The sequence below is a fragment of the Marmota flaviventris genome, chromosome 3, assembly GCF_047511675.1.
Source record: "Marmota flaviventris isolate mMarFla1 chromosome 3, mMarFla1.hap1, whole genome shotgun sequence".
Lineage (NCBI taxonomy): Eukaryota > Metazoa > Chordata > Mammalia > Rodentia > Sciuridae > Marmota > Marmota flaviventris.
Window position 1 is genome coordinate 66,550,856 of NC_092500.1, and position 16,893 is coordinate 66,567,748.

Here is a 16,893-nt window from a genome sequence, read left to right on the forward strand (position 1 = left end):
TGAGGACCTAAGGAGCATAAGTTTTAGTTTATTCTTCAACAGAAGAACAATGTTTTTCTTGGTGTTGAAACTACCATTCTTTGATAGAAAATGCTCAAACTTTGCTTTTTTGGAAAAGCCCTTTCTAAGATTTCCCATGAAATACTATAAAATGTCCTTCTTTTGTAACTCAAGCAGGTAATGCCCAGGTTAAGAGTGAGGCCCAGCAGCCGGTGTCCACCAAACCACTGAGTCCTGATGCCAAAGCCTCCAACCTTTCTGAAAATTCTCCTCCAAAAGCAGTGAAGGTATGATGGCAGTTTATCTCTAAGCCTTGAGATGCTGGTAGAGCAAATTGCACTTTGTATCATCTTCATTATAATCTGCTTTTACTTTCCTGGGGATTATAATGCCAAATAAGGGTGTATTGTCCCTACAAATCTTTCTTCTGCCCAGGTGTTTGGGCCAGGAGGGAGAAGGCTCAATAATATGTCTCAGTTTGAAATCTGAATAATATGTGAGATTTTTAAGAAAACCTTAAGTTAAATAAGATAATATGACTTAAAAAATCTAAGTACATAAATATTTGGAGTTGGTAAAACTCACAAAATGGGAAATCTGTTGAACTAAAATTAGCATGTTGTATGGAAATGTACAAAGCCACCTTAAAGATAGTGCTCAGTGGTCTGATGAGTCTGGCTATAACCTGATTGGTTGTTAGCACTTTTAAAGAAAGAATATGTCTGCTGGAGTGGAAGTTGAACAACCCGTATAGTATAAAAATTGGCATTTAAGCTATACTTATGCTAGATGATAATGGTAAATGTTAAGGAATACACAACATTTTTGTATGCTAAGAAAAATTGATTAGGCTATTCAACCTCTGATCTCTTTGATCCCTCAGTTTTTAAAAACAGTCTTTCCATTTCTGGGAGCAAACATTTATTCCCATAAAAATAAACCAAAAAAGGTAAAAAATAGATTTTCCAATTTTAATCTTATTAACTGACCTGTTTTAATTGAATGTTTTGCTAATGCAATGCTACTTCACCTATTTGTATTAATAACCAGTCATACCCACACTTCTTTAGTGTCTTTCTCCTTGGGTGTGCTCTTACATAGCTAGCCTTTGTTTCAAAGGTTTTTTTTTTGTTGTTGTTGTTTTAAAGAGAGAATTTTTAGTATTTATTTATTTTTTAGTTTTTGGCGGACACAACATCTTTATTTGTATGTGGTGCTGAGGATCCAACCCGGGCCGCACGCATACCAGGCAAGCGCCCTACTGCTTGAGCCACATCCCCAGACCTGTTTCAAAGGTTTTAGCTTGAAAAAAAACTCAAAAGGCAGAATTAGTTTAAAGTGGTTTGAGCTGCCCCAACTTCACGCACATATGTTCTATGCCTATATCTCTTCACTGTGTGTGATTGGTCCTTGGATGAAAACTGTAGTGAACCAAAACAATGAGAAGAGGATGAAAGTGAGGGTTTGGGGGTGGGGGAAAGAGGATACAGATGATCCAGAAATTAAAGGGTGGATCACAAGTGTGTGTGTGGGGGGGGTGAAGGGCAGGGTAAAGAAGATAACCATAAAAAATTTAAAGGTAGCAGAAATTTACAGGGAAAATAAGATTTTTGAAAAGTAACAGAGTTGAAGAAAGTAGTGGGGGGTCGGGGGGGGGGGGGGTGGAGAAAGGAAAAGAAAAAAGAGACAAGAGAAAGCAAGTACAAGAAAGTCTTCAGAGTCTGTGTGTGTGCCTACATGTGCAAGGCCCTGGGTTCAATCCTGGGCAGAAAGAAAGAAAAAGGGTGGAGGAGAAAGAGAAAAAAAAAGAGAAAGAAGAAAGAACTGGGTAATGGTGATTGAATCTGCACATGTGTTCCACCTAACTCTGTTCTGGCCTTGAAGATCTGTCCATGTAGTCATCAGCACTTTGTTTTTCAAGTATTTGGAATCCAACAAAGTAGTAAATGCCAGAGGGTTACTTAACTCTTATCCAGAATCAATCCTGCCCAGATGTGAGTCCTTGGGTTGTGGTTCTTGATCAAGTATGGCAAAAAGGGCTGGGGGTTTAGGTCATGGCTGGAGTGCTTATCTAGCCTACATGAAGCCCTGGGTTCCATCCCCAGTACTACAACTAACAACAAAAGAATGGCTAGCAAATCTAACTTGGTCATAGATCATGTGACTGAGGGGTCTGGGGAAATTCCCTGGCTAATCTAAGAACTAAAATCTATTCTTGAGAATATTTGAATTCTCAATAGGTCTTTTGGGCACCAGTGAGAAGAAACAAAGGTGAAGCTTTCTGCACTAATTTCAGACTTATGCCTCCTCCTTTGTCCCTAGTTACTCCATATCCACAATAGAATGTAAATATCCCTGCGTTCACAGACACTCACCTAAGGTTTTGAACATTGTATGAAGACATGAGTCAACTGGCCTGCAGTCCAAAGCTCAAAAGATTATGGTGTCCAGAGCCTGGAGTGGGACCCAATTATATCTCCACTTTTATTTAAGGGAAATTTATTTTCTCTTCCCCATAGTTCCCTTTACAGTCTGCAGGCAAGCAAGGCATTTTAGTAAATATGTACAGGAAAACGTGCTGGCATAACTGGTCTTATGACTACAGACTCTGCAACAGAAAACTTGTTTCTCCACTTTGAGAAATTACATGCAGCTAAGAATACACATGTTCACTCAAAATAGATTTTTGGGTCCCACACATCATGGAACAAAATGGTTCCTTAGTGCCTGTCTGTAGTTGAAAATAGGACATCTAAGGTAGAGATTCATTTCATTTAAAATTGTAGCTTGAAGCTTAAACAAAAAAGATACAATAAGGACTTCATACATTCTGAACACTGGCCACATAGCTTAGTAGATGAGACTTGGTACCTAATGAAGTTGAAGGTTCATTCTCAAAAAGGATGTGTTTCAGAGCTGGGGATGTGACTCAGTGGTAGAGCATTTGTCTGGCATATGTGAGGCTCTGAGTTCCATTCCCAGCACTGCAAAATAAATAAATATATATATATTTTAAAGATGTGTTTCTGGGCTGGGGCTGTAGCTCAGTGGTAAAGCATTTGCCTCACATGTGTGAGGCACTGGGTTCCATCCTCAGCACCACATAAAAAAAGGATGTGTTTCTGATAATAGAGCTCAGCGGATCCTGTGAGGAGATCAAACCCATTCTACTTCAAGAGACTCAGATTTTAATTTTCAGCTATGCCTCAACAGATTAAAAGAGGGAAAAAAGAAACTCAGATCTCTATAAGCTTTCTGTCCTGCCATTTGAGAGAAGTCATTACCTAAATGTTCTAAGAGGGGACCATAGGGAAAGAAAAAGCAAGGGAATGTGGTACCCTAAAGGATACCTTCTTGCTCCCACTGTGCCCTAGACAGCCCAGTCACCAGCTTCCTCAGCTAGTCCTGCTGGTAGGTGTGAAAAGAAAACAGCAGGCTGCATCAAAGGACATATAGCGTCCATACATTGCAGAGTCCTTGTAAGTGACCTGCCATCTGTTCCCCTGTGGACATGATAAGAGGTTTTAGACTTCTTTTTTTTTCCCCCCATTGCTGAGGATCCAACCCAGAGTCTTGAACATGGCTAGGTACGCACTCTAGCACTGAACTACATCCCCAGCCCCTGTGTCATGCTGCTTTACAAAGCTATTAGAATTATAAGTCTATAAGGGCACCTACAATCCTTTCTCACTGTATATATATTCTCCCCAAAGACTGCACAGACAGAAGGATGAAAGCTGCACAGAACTGGCCCAACCATTTACTGTGTGGTGAAGAATTTCAGTTTTATTATCTAGATATTGTGCACAAATTGCAAGGAAAGAATGAAAGGCATTTTGTGGTGTTCTGTCTATGAAATGAAGGTCTGACATCAGTACAGAATTTTCTTCTGATTTCATTATATGCAAAGGCTAGTTAGCTTCAGTGCCTATTGCCAACTACTGCTTCTTGCCCCTATCACGCATATGTACACCCCAAATGGATCTTTGATCCCTCACTAGACCAAAAAATATATGTAAAAGAAGAGAGTGAAAGCCAGGCATGGTGGCACACACTTGTAATCCCAGCAGTATGGGAGGCTGAGGCAGGAGAATCAGGAAGTCAAAGCCAGCCTCAGCAATTTAGTGAGACTCTAAGCAAGTTAGCGAGACCCTGTCTCTAAATAAAATGTAAAAAGGGCTGTGGCTCAGTGGTTGAGTACTCCTGGGTTCAATCCTCAGTATACACACACAAAAAAAAAAAAGGAAGAAGAAGGAGAAGAGAATGAAAGAGTGTAGATGAAGCTATGCAAATATTTTGGAAAAACAGCTGTAAGTAGCTGTTCTTCAACAGTATCTGTAATATCAGATGGGAAAGACAGTGTTTGTGTACATCAATCATTTATATATTACCTCATTCATTCCAGAATATCCTGAAGACATTATCTACACATTTTAATTTGAAACCAAGTGAAGCTTGTTCAAAGTGCTGTAGTGAGATTATTTTCATTCGGGTTAGCATCTGCTCTCTCCTCCAATAAGTTTCCTTTAGTAAGGGAAATTTAACATTCCAGGACGATTTAGAAAATGCTCTGTTGGTTTGTGAGTAGGAGTTCCGGGCTTTAATTCTAATTCTGTGCCCAGTTGTGTTTGTAACTGTGATAAGGCACCTGACATCCTGGCACTTCAGCTCCCACATGAGAAAGATGGTCTGGGTAGAAAAACCTTTCATTTTTGAAAAAAATACATTGTAAAGATAAAAAATATCTACCATTCTCATATTGGCAGTATTTTCAATGTGGTGATGCCAAGTGTGAGCATGCCATGAAGGCATGGGCAGGATGTTTGCCAGGTCTGTGATAATGGAGAGAGTTTTGGGCACTGACTATGCTTCCTGCTGTCTGAATAGACATGGGGGCAATTACAGAAAAGTGGCTGAGAGCCCAGGACAGAGAAAACAAAGGGAAGGCCCAGCCGTAGCCACTATGACTTGGCATGTTACCATGTTGGGATTCTCTTGTCTTTATGACACTTGGGCAGCTGCTGCATAAACCTTAAATAATATCAAAAGTGATTATGTGAGAAATGAATAGGAGTAATCTGAATAGGGAATCTGGTAGGTCTGGCCAGCTAGAGCTTGTGGTTAGTCAGTCATTTGAGCCAGCAGTTTATTAATTTGATGTTAAGCGGGAGGATGACTTTCTACTTGTGTGGGTGAGGCTTCATTAAAGAGAGAGCCTTTGTGGGTCAGGTGTGGGAGGTAGTAAGACACTAAAGAATTGTTAATGAGACACTCCTTTTGTGCATAAAGGCTCATAAAAGCTCACTCTCTGGGGCTGGGATATGTTCCAACCTCAGGTAGATGTGAGTGAGACTGATTTTTGCCTCTATGAGCAGTTACCTGAAAAAGAAAGGAAAAAAAAAAAAAAAAGTGGTCTTGGAACCTAGCCTCTGAGTTTCAGCTCAGCTGCAGTCAAGCACTCCAGGGTACGCCAAATGCTGTGTATTCATTGAAGGTTCCTATTTGTCTCTTCCAGCTTCTGCTTCCTGCTCCTGGTACCTAATTTCTGCTCCTGCCTTCCACTTTCCTCCTAATGTGAGCTCAACCTACACTTTCTCTCAGGTCCTCCTCTCTGTTCACTAAGCTGCACCCTTCTGCAGAGTTCCTTACCTCTGTGTGTATAAGAAAGTGTGTTCTCTATCCCTCTGTTCTCCTCTCGCAAAGTAGTATCAATTTTCTCTTATACCATGTGAAGTTTCTGTCTCCTGCTCTCTCTTTACTGACCAGAGTAAGTACTTATTCTTCTAAACCTATTTTAAGTGTTAAAAATACAGAATCCCTTCTCTACAACTGAAAAACATTTTTAATCTGATAAACACATTTGTCCTATTACTTTTACATTGCATGGATTGTGATTTGGGTAGATTCTCCAATGACATCAATTACACTATTATTTATTCTGCATTTTTAATTTATTCTGCATTTTAATCTATTTCCTGTTTACCATGCAGGGACCACATACTTCTTTCAGAACTTTTAAAACAATGCAGATGTCTCCATTTAGGTCCAGTCTTGTTAGAATGTCCATAAAAGAAAAGGGGGGGGGCGCGGGGGAGGGGCACGGGGTGGGGGTGGGGGAGGGTGGCTCAGTGGTAGAGCACTTGCTAGCAAGTGTGAGGCCCTGGGTTTAATCCCCAAATAATGTCTTAATTACCTTCATCAGCATTCAATATAATAACACTAGGTCACATTTAAATACCTTCCTTATGCTTGGTAAACTAGGTTGTAGCCTGTGGCCTTTTGATTGTTTAAATCTTTCTTTTTAGGATTCTGCCCCTAGAATGAAGGGGTTTCTTGCTACCTAGTCATTTCCACTCAGTTTTACTCCTTCTTTTTTTAAATCCCTTGAGTACTCCTTGGAAGTTTACCACTGATTTTATTAAACTCCCTTTTATAAATCCATCCCTTTACTTCCATTTTATGTTCATTTTCTACTCTCATTTCCTGTCCAAATCTACTTCCTACTTTCTTTTTGTTTTCCCTCCTAGTGAATCATGTAACAAGTGAATTCAGAGTCTGAACTTTTTTTATGGGCCTATTTCCAAGTTTTTTAATCAAAAGTCTTGCCTATATCCTGGTCCTTTTAGGCTTTTGAGGCCCTGGGCCTTGGGAATCATTTGCATTATTTACCATCGTATGTTTTCTGGTGAGAGCCCAAGCTGCTCTTGGGTACAAAGGCACCTAGGTGCCTTCAAGAGCTTCCTGGCTGCCTAAGCCTGCATCTACTGGTTGAGGTGTTTATGTTAGGATAAGTCAAGGACAACTCACACTTACCTAGGGACTTCTTACCCCCACACTTTGTAGCCATGTAACCTTTTCTTATCATGTAAAGGCTTATGATATTTTTAGAATCCTCGCTTTTATCAGTGCTTGAATACCAACTATTTAATAGTTTTTTTAGGATTGAGTTTTATCAAGTTAAATCAATGTACCTACCTTTATTCCACATGCTGCAAATAGTGCATGAATTCCTGGTCATTAACTAATACATTCCCCATTGCATTAGTTTTATTCTCCATTGGTATTTTAGAAATATTATAGAACCTGCCAGGCATGGTGGCACACACCTGTAATCCCAGCAGCTCAGGAGGCTGAGGCAGGAGGATTGTGAGTTCAAAGCCAAACTCAGCAACTTAGTGAGGTGCTAAGCAACTCAGTGAGACCCTTTCTCTAAATAAAATATAAAAAAGGGCTGGGGTGGGCTGGGGTTGTAGCTAAGTGGTAACAGCGCTTGCCTACCATGTGTAAGGCACTGGGTTCAATTCTCAACCCTGCATATAAATAAATAAATTAAATTAAAGTCCACAGACAACAACAACAACAAAAAGTTGTTTTTTTTTAAGGGCTGGGGATGTGGCTCAATGTATAAGTGCCCCCGAATTCAATCCCCAATACCAAAAAAAAAAAAAAAAAAAAGAAGAAGAAGAAGAAGAAGACGACAAAAGAACGAAAGAAATAGAATCTATAACCTGATTGGGAAATACTTCCTTGTTGAAGCCTAATAAAATGGTTTGTGTATCTTTATATGTCAAGTATTTTGTTTGTTTGTATTGGGGATTGAACCCAGAGGTGTTTTACCACTAAGTTCCTAGCCCTTTTTAATTTTTTATTTTGAGACAGGGTCTCACTAAGTTGCTTAGGCTCTTACTGAATTGCAGAGGCTGGTCTTGACTCAGTTTCCCAAATTACTGGGATTATAGGTGTATGTCACTGCATCCAGCACAAATTAAGATTATAAGCAAAGGGGAATAAAAGGTGCTTTACTGAAATTGAAATGTTTTTACCTAATTCTCAAAGCCAAATGTTCTTCCTCTCCATGAAAGTTATCCCCTTCAGAATTTGTTCTTATTGTAGTCTGTCCTGCTTTTACTTGGCACTCGAATAAACTTCTTTCTTCTGGGCTGTGATGACATTTTCTTCTAATCCCTGCCCCATCTCCCCCTACTCCCCTGCCCTTAACATTTGGTGATTTGGTGTGCATTTTTTGTGTGCGGTGGCTTTTGTGTGCCCTTCTCTGAAGTCCAGCCCAAGCCCATCTATCTGTCCTCAAAGGCTGCTACACTTAGGACAGATAATTTGGGAAAGGAATTCAGGAGAGATTCTTGGCTTTGAAGAGTCAGCTGATACAATTAGAATAAGTTTAGTATTCCTATGAGAATTGACTGACTAGCCAATTACTAGATAAAGAAAATCCCAGGCCCATCTCAGCAGAGTACTAACTCATCACTGCCTATGCTAGTTAAAGTTGTCCTTTTCCTTTTCCTAGAAGTTTCAGGCACCTGCAAGAGAGACCTGCGTGGAATGTCAGAAAACAGTCTACCCAATGGAGCGTCTCTTGGCTAATCAGCAGGTGTTTCACATCAGCTGCTTCCGTTGTTCTTACTGCAACAACAAACTTAGGTAAGCCAGACCAAAACAGTCTTTCTCTATGTATAGTTGGAGCTTCAGAGGCAATCTTTGGCTTTTGGATCATTGGTATTAAAATCTACTGTGATGATGGTATTGTATTGAAGGCTCCTGAATAAAGTAAAGATACCTGCTTATCGACAAGTATTTCATATAAAATGATAATGATATTTGGGGCATTTAACCACTAAGCCACATAATCCCAAGTTCTTTTTATTTTTTATTATTTTCATCATTTTATAAGTTGCTTAGGGCCTTACTAAATTGCTGAGGCTGGCTTTGAACTTGTGATCCTCCTGCCTTAGTCTCCTGAGCCACTGGGATTACAGCCATGCACCACCATTCCTGGCTATTATACATTGATATGTTCCTTTACATATTAAGACCTAATTTAGTGGATTTTTTCCCTTGGTGTCATAGAATCATAAAGTTAACAAATCCCAAGATGTTACCTACCTGAGCGCTTACTTCAAAGTGTACTAAGCACTGTGTAAATAAATAACAATAAAAATAGCCCCTGATGAGCATGTATATTTTTCCATGTTGCTTCATTTTATTTATTTTCTGAGAAAATAATTATTATGTATAATTCTTCTAAGTAACTCAAAGACATAAATGTGACAGATTGGGGTATAGTCCATATTAAATCATTTTCATCATCCAGACCTAGAGAAGGAAGTTATAAGATGCTACTTTCTCCAGTTTTCCTTCCAGAGCAAGCATCCCTTCTAAAATACTCTTGAAAGATCTCCTGCCTTCTGCATGACATTTATAGGGGGTAGATGCCTAACCGCAGCTAGTTCCAGTGTTAGCTCTAGCTAGACAACTTTCCCTTATATTGAGCCAAAATCTGACAGATTTTCATGCATTAGTTCTTTTTTTGCACACATAATTAATTTTTCTCAAAACACATTACTTGGGGATGGGGGAAAGTTGTCACTTTTATAACCCTTTAATATATACTAAGATAAGGGCTGGGGGATGTAGCTCAGTGGTAGAACATGTACTTAGCAAGCATGAGGCATCAAAATAAATAAAGGTATTGTTTCAATCTATAATTAAAAAAATAACATATACTAAAATATACCCTAAAAAATACTGATCCAGGTATGGCAACATACCTTAGCAAACTCTAAGCAACTTAGTGAGACTCTGTCTCAAAATAAAAAATAAAAAGGGCTAAGGATGTAGCTCAGGGTAAAAATGCCTTTAGGTTCCATCACCAGTAGTGGGGGGGCGGAGGAATGTTACTCTGAGCCAGGTATAGTGGAGCACATCTATAGTCCTTGGGAGGCTGAAGCAGTAGGATCACAAGTTGGAGGCCAGTTTGGACAATTTAGAAAAAGGTTATCTCAAAAAATAAATAAATTCGTAAGTAGTCCAGACGCCATGGCGCACACCTGTAATTCCAGCAGTTCGGGAGGTTGAAACAGGAGAATCAAGAGTTCAAAGCCAGCCTCAGCAATGGGGAGGTGCTAGGCAACTAAGTGAGACCCTGTCTCTAAATAAAATACAAAATAGGACTGGGGATGTGGCTCAGTGGTTGAGTGCCCCTGAGTTCAGGACTGGGGATATAGCTCAGTAGTAGAGCACTTGCCTAGCATGTTTGAGAGCCTGGGTTCAATTCCCAGTGCCATAACAAAATAAAAATAAAATATATTATCCTGCAAGAGATCATATCTAAAGACTTGTCCAGCACTAACATTGGGTAAGACCTTCCTCCTGGCTACTGCTCACTGTTCTCTTATTAACCATATCTTACATTTATTCAGTCAGGAGTAGCTATTGAGTGCCAGCTGTTTTCAGAGCATTGTAACCATTCTTGTAGAATTAAGTTTTTAAATTACAACACAAAAAAGATTCAGCTTTTTACAAAGAAATATCATTGTAAATAGTTAATAGATTATAAATATCTAAGCAATATGAGTTATCAGAGCTAGGTATGATTACCTAGGGAATACTTCCTGGAAGAAGTAATTTTTAAAAATTTTCACAGAGGAGAGTGAAATCATTTGAAAATGGGGAACTCATGCCAAGTGGAAGAATGACTTGTGAAGGTTTAATCTTGAAAGTAAGGATTTGTATAAGGATTTTAAAAAGAAGGAGAAGAATTGCTAATATGTTTTAAATGGAGTAGGGAATCCTAAGTCATTGATGAACTTTCAAATAAATTTCTCAGTATCTTCTGAAAATACTGGAAATGCCTGTTATTAGCCTGCAGGTATAAATGAGAATATGAAGATTTTCTAACTTTATGTTCTTTTTCTTTTGATGACAGTCTAGGAACATATGCATCTCTACATGGGAGAATCTATTGTAAACCTCACTTCAACCAACTCTTTAAATCTAAAGGTAACTATGATGAAGGCTTTGGGCACAGACCACACAAGGATCTATGGGCAAGCAAAAATGAAAATGAAGAGACTTTGGAGAGATCATCCCAGCTTCCAAATGCAGGGGAGACCCCTCAGAGCCCAGGAGTAGAAGATGCCCCCATTGCAAAGGTGGGTGTGCTGGCTGCAAGTATGGAAGCCAAGGCCTCCTCTCAGCGAGAAAAGGAAGACAAGCCAGCTGAAACCAAGAAGTTGAGAATTGCCTGGCCACCCCCATCTGAACTTGGCAGTTCAGGAAGTGCCTTGGAGGAAGGGATCAAAGTGTCTAAGCCCAAATGGCCTCCAGAGGATGAAATCAGCAAGCTCGAAACTCCTGAGGATGTAGATCTGGATCTGAAGAAGCTGAGGAGATCTTCTTCATTGAAGGAAAGAAGCCGCCCATTCACTGTTGCAGCTTCATTTCGAACATCTTCTGTCAAGAGCCCAAAAGCTTTGTCCCCACCTATCAGGAAAGGTTGGAGCATGTCTGAGCAGAGCGAGGAGTTTGCAGGAGAGATAGTACCAGAAAGGAAACAAGTGGAAAATGCCTGGGTCTCCAAGAAGAATGGGAATGTGGGAAAAATGGCCTGGCAAAACAAGGAATCTAAAGGAGGAGAGGCAGAGAGAAAGGAAATTAATAGTTTTGAGATGGGGAGTGAGAATCTCATAGAAAATGGTGCAAACATAGATGAAGATGACAACAACCTCCTCAAACACCAGTCTCCACCAGAATCCAAGTCTCCAAATAGGTCCAGCTTTGTAGATGACACCTCCACTAAAGAATTTGCTACTCAGAATCAGAAATCCCAGGATGTGGAATTCTGGGAGGGAGAAGTAGTGCAAGAGCTGTCTGTGGAAGAACAGATAAAGAGAAATCGGTACTACGATGAGGATGAAGATGAGGTTGAGGATGAAGAATGACAAATTGCAATGGTGTTGGGCCTTAAATTCGTGTTAGTGTTAGTGAGCCACTGCCCTTTATCAAAGTGATGCACAGAAACAGGTATTGGATTATGAACTGACATTTATGCTAAAGCAACTTTGGAAATGAATTTCTGCTACCAAAAAAAAAAAAAAAAAAAAAAAAAATCCCATACTGCTGCTTAAGTGAACCAGTTATAAACACTAGAAATAACATTACTTAAATCTTTCACTTTAATAGTGACAAAATGCATAAATGCTTATAAGCAGGGAAATATTCCAAGTGATCTAGTCCAAATTCCATTGTATTACCAAATGGCAATATTAAAGTAAATGGATGATTAGTATACATTTTTACACTACAAATCCTATTGTGGAATTAGAGAATATACAGAAGGAATTTAGGGACTGACATGTTATGATTAAATGCACTTTAGCATAAAGGGCATAGTTGTATATTTTTAACAATTATCAATTTTTTAGTATCTACTGTTAAGAGATCAAATATTTAGTCTTTTTTTAAAAGTAGGTTAATTTTCTTACTCTCATATATATGTGGGGAATTTTTTGCTTTACATCCTGCTCTAAATCTGGAATTGAATTATTGAGGTACATTACAGCCATCTTTTCAGAGCACCTTTTGAGACTAATAAAGAACCAACCTACATGCTTTGGTGCCTGGAGAGATCCACTGTCTCCAAATAAGTTATGTATTTGCCAATGAGTTTGATTACACCCCAAGTGATTGCTTTTTTTTTTTTTCCTGGTGGTATCTGTGTTTCTCACAATTCATTGAAAGCTGCATCTTTTTTTGTGAGAACTATTGATCACTGTTCACCATGCAAAAGGAAGAAGAATAACAGAAAGAACCGCCTTAAATGACATGAGCTCAGACCTCCAAATCCTGTATTTCACTTCTGATATCCCCTTTCTGAGGCAATAATTTTTTAATACTTATCAGCTCTGAAGTGCATTGATTTTTATTGCAGACAACATTCCCAGGTTGAATTAAACCAACCCTAGGCCTTTTTCTTGGGATGGTTTTCTTTAGTATTAAGGCTTTAGAACATTATAAACTTTACAAGATTTGTTGTACATAATTGATATTCCAAATTGTATGTATGAGAGTGAAAGGTGTTTTAAAGATATAGCCTTTTCTTTTTACTGCATTTATAGAGATTTAGCTCTAATATTTTTTAGATATGTAAAATAATCTGCTTTCTTACCATCTTTCATAGTCTGAAACATTTTTATTCAATAAAGATTTTAATTTACATTTGAACTTTTCATGTTTCTTTTCCATTATTTATTTACATTGTTAACAGTTTTTCACACTAGTAATTTGGGAAGAACCCATTTTAGTTGAAGAGACAAGCTATGAATATATCACCACTAGGTGGTAATGTTGGGCCAAGTTTGGACTTTGATCCTCTGAAGGAAGACAAATTTTTCTAGAAAACTGCAAGCAACTTGGCAAGAGATATTAATGTGTGCCTTCCAAATGAGATGTTTGCTTTACAAATGCAAAAATCCAGTGGTGGTTTTTATGGTTTATTGTATTCAACATTTATTAATTCTGCTGGGCGCAGTGGTGAATGCCTGTAATTCCAGCAACTCAGCAGACTGAGGCAGGAAGATCACAAGTTCGAGGCCAGCCTGGGCAACTCAGCAAGGCCCTCAGCAACTTAGACCCTGTCTCAAAATTTAAAAAAATAAAAAGGTCTAGGGGTGTAGTTCAGTGATAAGGTACCCCAGGCCCCAGTACCAAACCAAATAATTCACCTTACAATTATGCCTGACCTTCTAAATGGAATTTCCAAATGCCTCTGCTGAAAATATCTGTTTTCCACTCCAGGCAGAGACATTTTTGGTTGTTTGATATAGAGATAACTGCTCCAGTTGTTAAAGTTTTTGCATGTTTTTTTTTTTTTTTGTTTTAATAGGTTGGAAATGTAGACTTCATTGCAGATGAAGAGGGTTTTTTAAATTGGGGGGGGGGGGTATTTGTTTGTTGCAGTACTGGAAAGATTAAGTCCAGGGGCACTCTACCTCTACCACTGAGGTACATCCCCAACCCTTTCTTATTATATTTTGAGACAGGGTCTAAGTTGCCCAGGCTGTCCTCAAATTTCTATTTGTCCAAAGTGGCATGTGCTACTAGGCTTGGCTTTTACATTTCCAGGGTCAATGTATGTTCTAAGGGTCTTTTCTAGCCTTCTAACTATATGGCAGGGTACCTCTGCTCTTGCTTCCACTCCAAACTGAAATCATTTAGAAACCTCTAGTCACTGTACAAATAATCCAGGAGTACCTGACATAAAATATCCAAACCTGGTTTGAGCTTACCACTGGTATGTGTTTGTTTGCAATTCTAACTGTCCACATGATATTCGTTTACTGACCTTATTAAAAAAAAAAAATCTGTTTGCCTTTGATATCAGTTGAGTATGTCACCATATGTCAGGCATTTGGGAACTAAAATTACCCTTACAATCCTTTTCTATAACTTTCAAGGTCTGTTAGACATATCATTACTATACAGGCACAGAGAGAAGAAACAAAGAGTAGCTCCACGTTCAATATAATAATGGGATGTCCTTGTCCAGAGAATGATCAGATAACACAAGCATTTCAAGGGAAAAAATTTAAAAAAATCTACAGCCAAATAAAAAGTTAATCATTTGTTCTTTCAGCTGTCTAAATGAAGGCAACTTTGTTTGGTTTTGGTATGTTAATGGTGACAATTGGATGAGGTAAGTTTTTCTGTTGGGAAAGCAGGAAAACGGACCAAGCTTAGGACTTGAGATGTTCAAGGAGATTCTGGTTATGACTGCTAGAAAACAGGCTTGATTCAGTGATTTGCTGGTTGGATTATACCTAGCCAAAGTGAAAGCCCAACTTAGTTGGCTTCATCACATATTTCATTATCAATATGTTTTCTAATGGCCAAGAGGTTGAGAACTGGTACAAATGCATTTTGAGGGAAACCATTTTGAATAGTCTTAGACCAAGATTATTGTTTCACTGGTTCCTGCATGCCAAGTTAGCATGTTCTCTGTTCCTTGAAGCTCTGATTTAAATTCCCATAGGACCAGAGAGGGATTTTACTTCCTTTTAATATGTATTTTATTTTTTAATTTTATTTATTTTTTTAAAGTACTTAAGGATAGTGCAAAGCCTTTTCGGTTTATTTGTAAAATTTTCTGGAGGGGTACATTATCTCAAATGCAGATGCTTCTTGACTTTCAATAGGGTTATAGCCTGGTAAGCCAATTGTAAATTTAAAGTATTCTTTTTTTTTTTTTTTTAAGTTTTCAGCGGACACAACATCTTTGTTTGTATGTGGTGCTGAGGATCGAACCCTGGCCGCACGCATGCCAGACGAGCGCGCTACCGCTTGAGCCACATCCCCAGCCCTTAATATGTATTTTAAATATAAGGTAGTTACCATTAAATTATTGCTAGGTTTGGGTGAAAATGGCTTTAGGTGGAGGTACGCAGAGCACCAGCAATGGCATCACCTATTAATTTGTTAGGAGAAATCAGGGATGGGGATGTAGCTCAGCCATACATCATGCTTGAGGCCTTGGGTTCAATCCTAGACACCCCCCCACCCCAAAAGGAAAGAAATGCAAATTCATGAGCTCTACTCCCAACCTTCTGAACTCAGAATCTCTGGCTGGGGCTCAGGGAAAAAAACTCCCTCCGTGTGGGATATGGGAAAGCTAATATTTGAGTTGATACATGTTAGAGTTTGAGAAACTGAATAAAAGCAAATCTTCTAGTCTACTCCTTGGAATGGCTTTTCCCCGCCCCGCGCCCCCCTTCCTCTCCTTTGGGAACCGGGATCAGAGGCAGGGCCAGAGTTATTCTGATGTAAGCATGCCTTACTAGTTATAAAGTTACTTTATCTGTTCCCAGATAAGAGAGATTTGATTCTTCGTTTAATCCCCCCCACCCCATCATTCTATTTAACCTCTGGCAATTTAACCATGAAGCCAGGTTTTTAATAGACGGAATTAGGGTTCTAAGGTACTTGAGGGACAATTGAGTCTTTTGGAGAGGACTAGTCTATTTCTCCCCTCTTTTGTGTAGATTTATGCAGAGTTCAATGTTCAGTGTGAAAACCTAAAATTAAGGCAGTTTATAGGATAAAGGTTCAAGGTTCTGGAGTCTAAAAACTTTCTCATTACCACTTCTTATCTATATAACCTTGGACAAGCTGTTGGCCTTCAGTTTCCTCCTCCATAAAATACTGGGGATAACAATATCTACTCCAGTGTGTGAAAGAGTGAAATTACCTGTGTAAAACGTACCGTGCAGTACCTGGCACATAGTAAACCTCATTAAATATTGCCTTTTTTGGGGGGCGCTGGTGATTGAACCTGGAGCCTGCCACATGCTAAGCGCGGGCTGGATCTCTAGTTTATGTATTCCCTCCGTCCATATTTCTCTTTGCTTTTATATTTTTCCCCTGGACGTCTCGATTTCCACACGGCTTTTCTTCTATTCCCTTTCCCCAATGAGAAGAATAAAATAACTATTTAAAGTCCATTTTTTCCCGAGGAAAAGAGACGATAACTTTCAAGTAGTGAAAAGGGATGGAGATCATGGAGGGGCACGAAGGGAAGAAGAGATTGGGAGTAAAAACAATGCTTGTGGTGGAGAATTAAGAGTAGGTGGGACCAGATGAGATGGCAAAATAAGCCCTGGCCGGAGGGACCCTGGGAGTGGAGACACAGGTATATCCTGGCTGGGAGCGGGAATGGACTTGTATCGGCTGGACTCGGAAAGAGAAATGTCCCCATAAGGGAACTAAGCCGGTAATAAGGGGTGTGGCCGTGCTCGCCTTGGTGAGGGAAGCTGGACTCAGCGATAAGAGGCGGGGCCAGAGTTAAGGGGCCTGTGGTGGGTGGAGCCGGGGCTGCATGGGCGCGAATGGGCGTGGCCATTGTGGGAGTGGCCAGGGCCGGCGGGCAAGGACCCTTGGAGAGTGCCCCAGCCCGCAGTGGAGAGGTAGGTGGGCGGGGAGGCGAGATGGGCGGAGAAAAGGCCCTGCTCTGCGGAGGAGTTAGGCTGGGCGGGGCAGGGGACAAGAAGGGGCCGGAAGGGGGTGGCCGCCGGCTGGGCCCCGCCCCAGGACCGCCTCTCCGCG

The 16,893-nt window shown here is 39.8% G+C and overlaps 1 protein-coding gene across 3 annotated transcripts in view; it reads left to right on the forward strand.

Annotated features, from left to right (window-relative positions):
* The window catches only part of Lima1 (LIM domain and actin binding 1), a 95,599-nt gene extending 82,579 nt beyond the window's left edge, over nucleotides 1–13,020 (forward strand). For 2 of the 3 annotated variants that reach the window (XM_071609852.1, XM_027950061.3), the window contains 3 exons: nucleotides 175–287; nucleotides 8,306–8,439; nucleotides 10,724–13,020. In XM_071609852.1, the coding sequence (XP_071465953.1) occupies nucleotides 175–287; nucleotides 8,306–8,439; nucleotides 10,724–11,738 (1,262 nt within the window). In that variant the 3' untranslated portion in view covers nucleotides 11,739–13,020. The remainder of the gene's footprint in view (nucleotides 1–174; nucleotides 288–8,305; nucleotides 8,440–10,723) is intronic. The other variant, XM_027950059.3, reaches the window with a different exon arrangement.
* The last annotated feature ends 3,873 nt before the right edge of the window (nucleotides 13,021–16,893 follow it).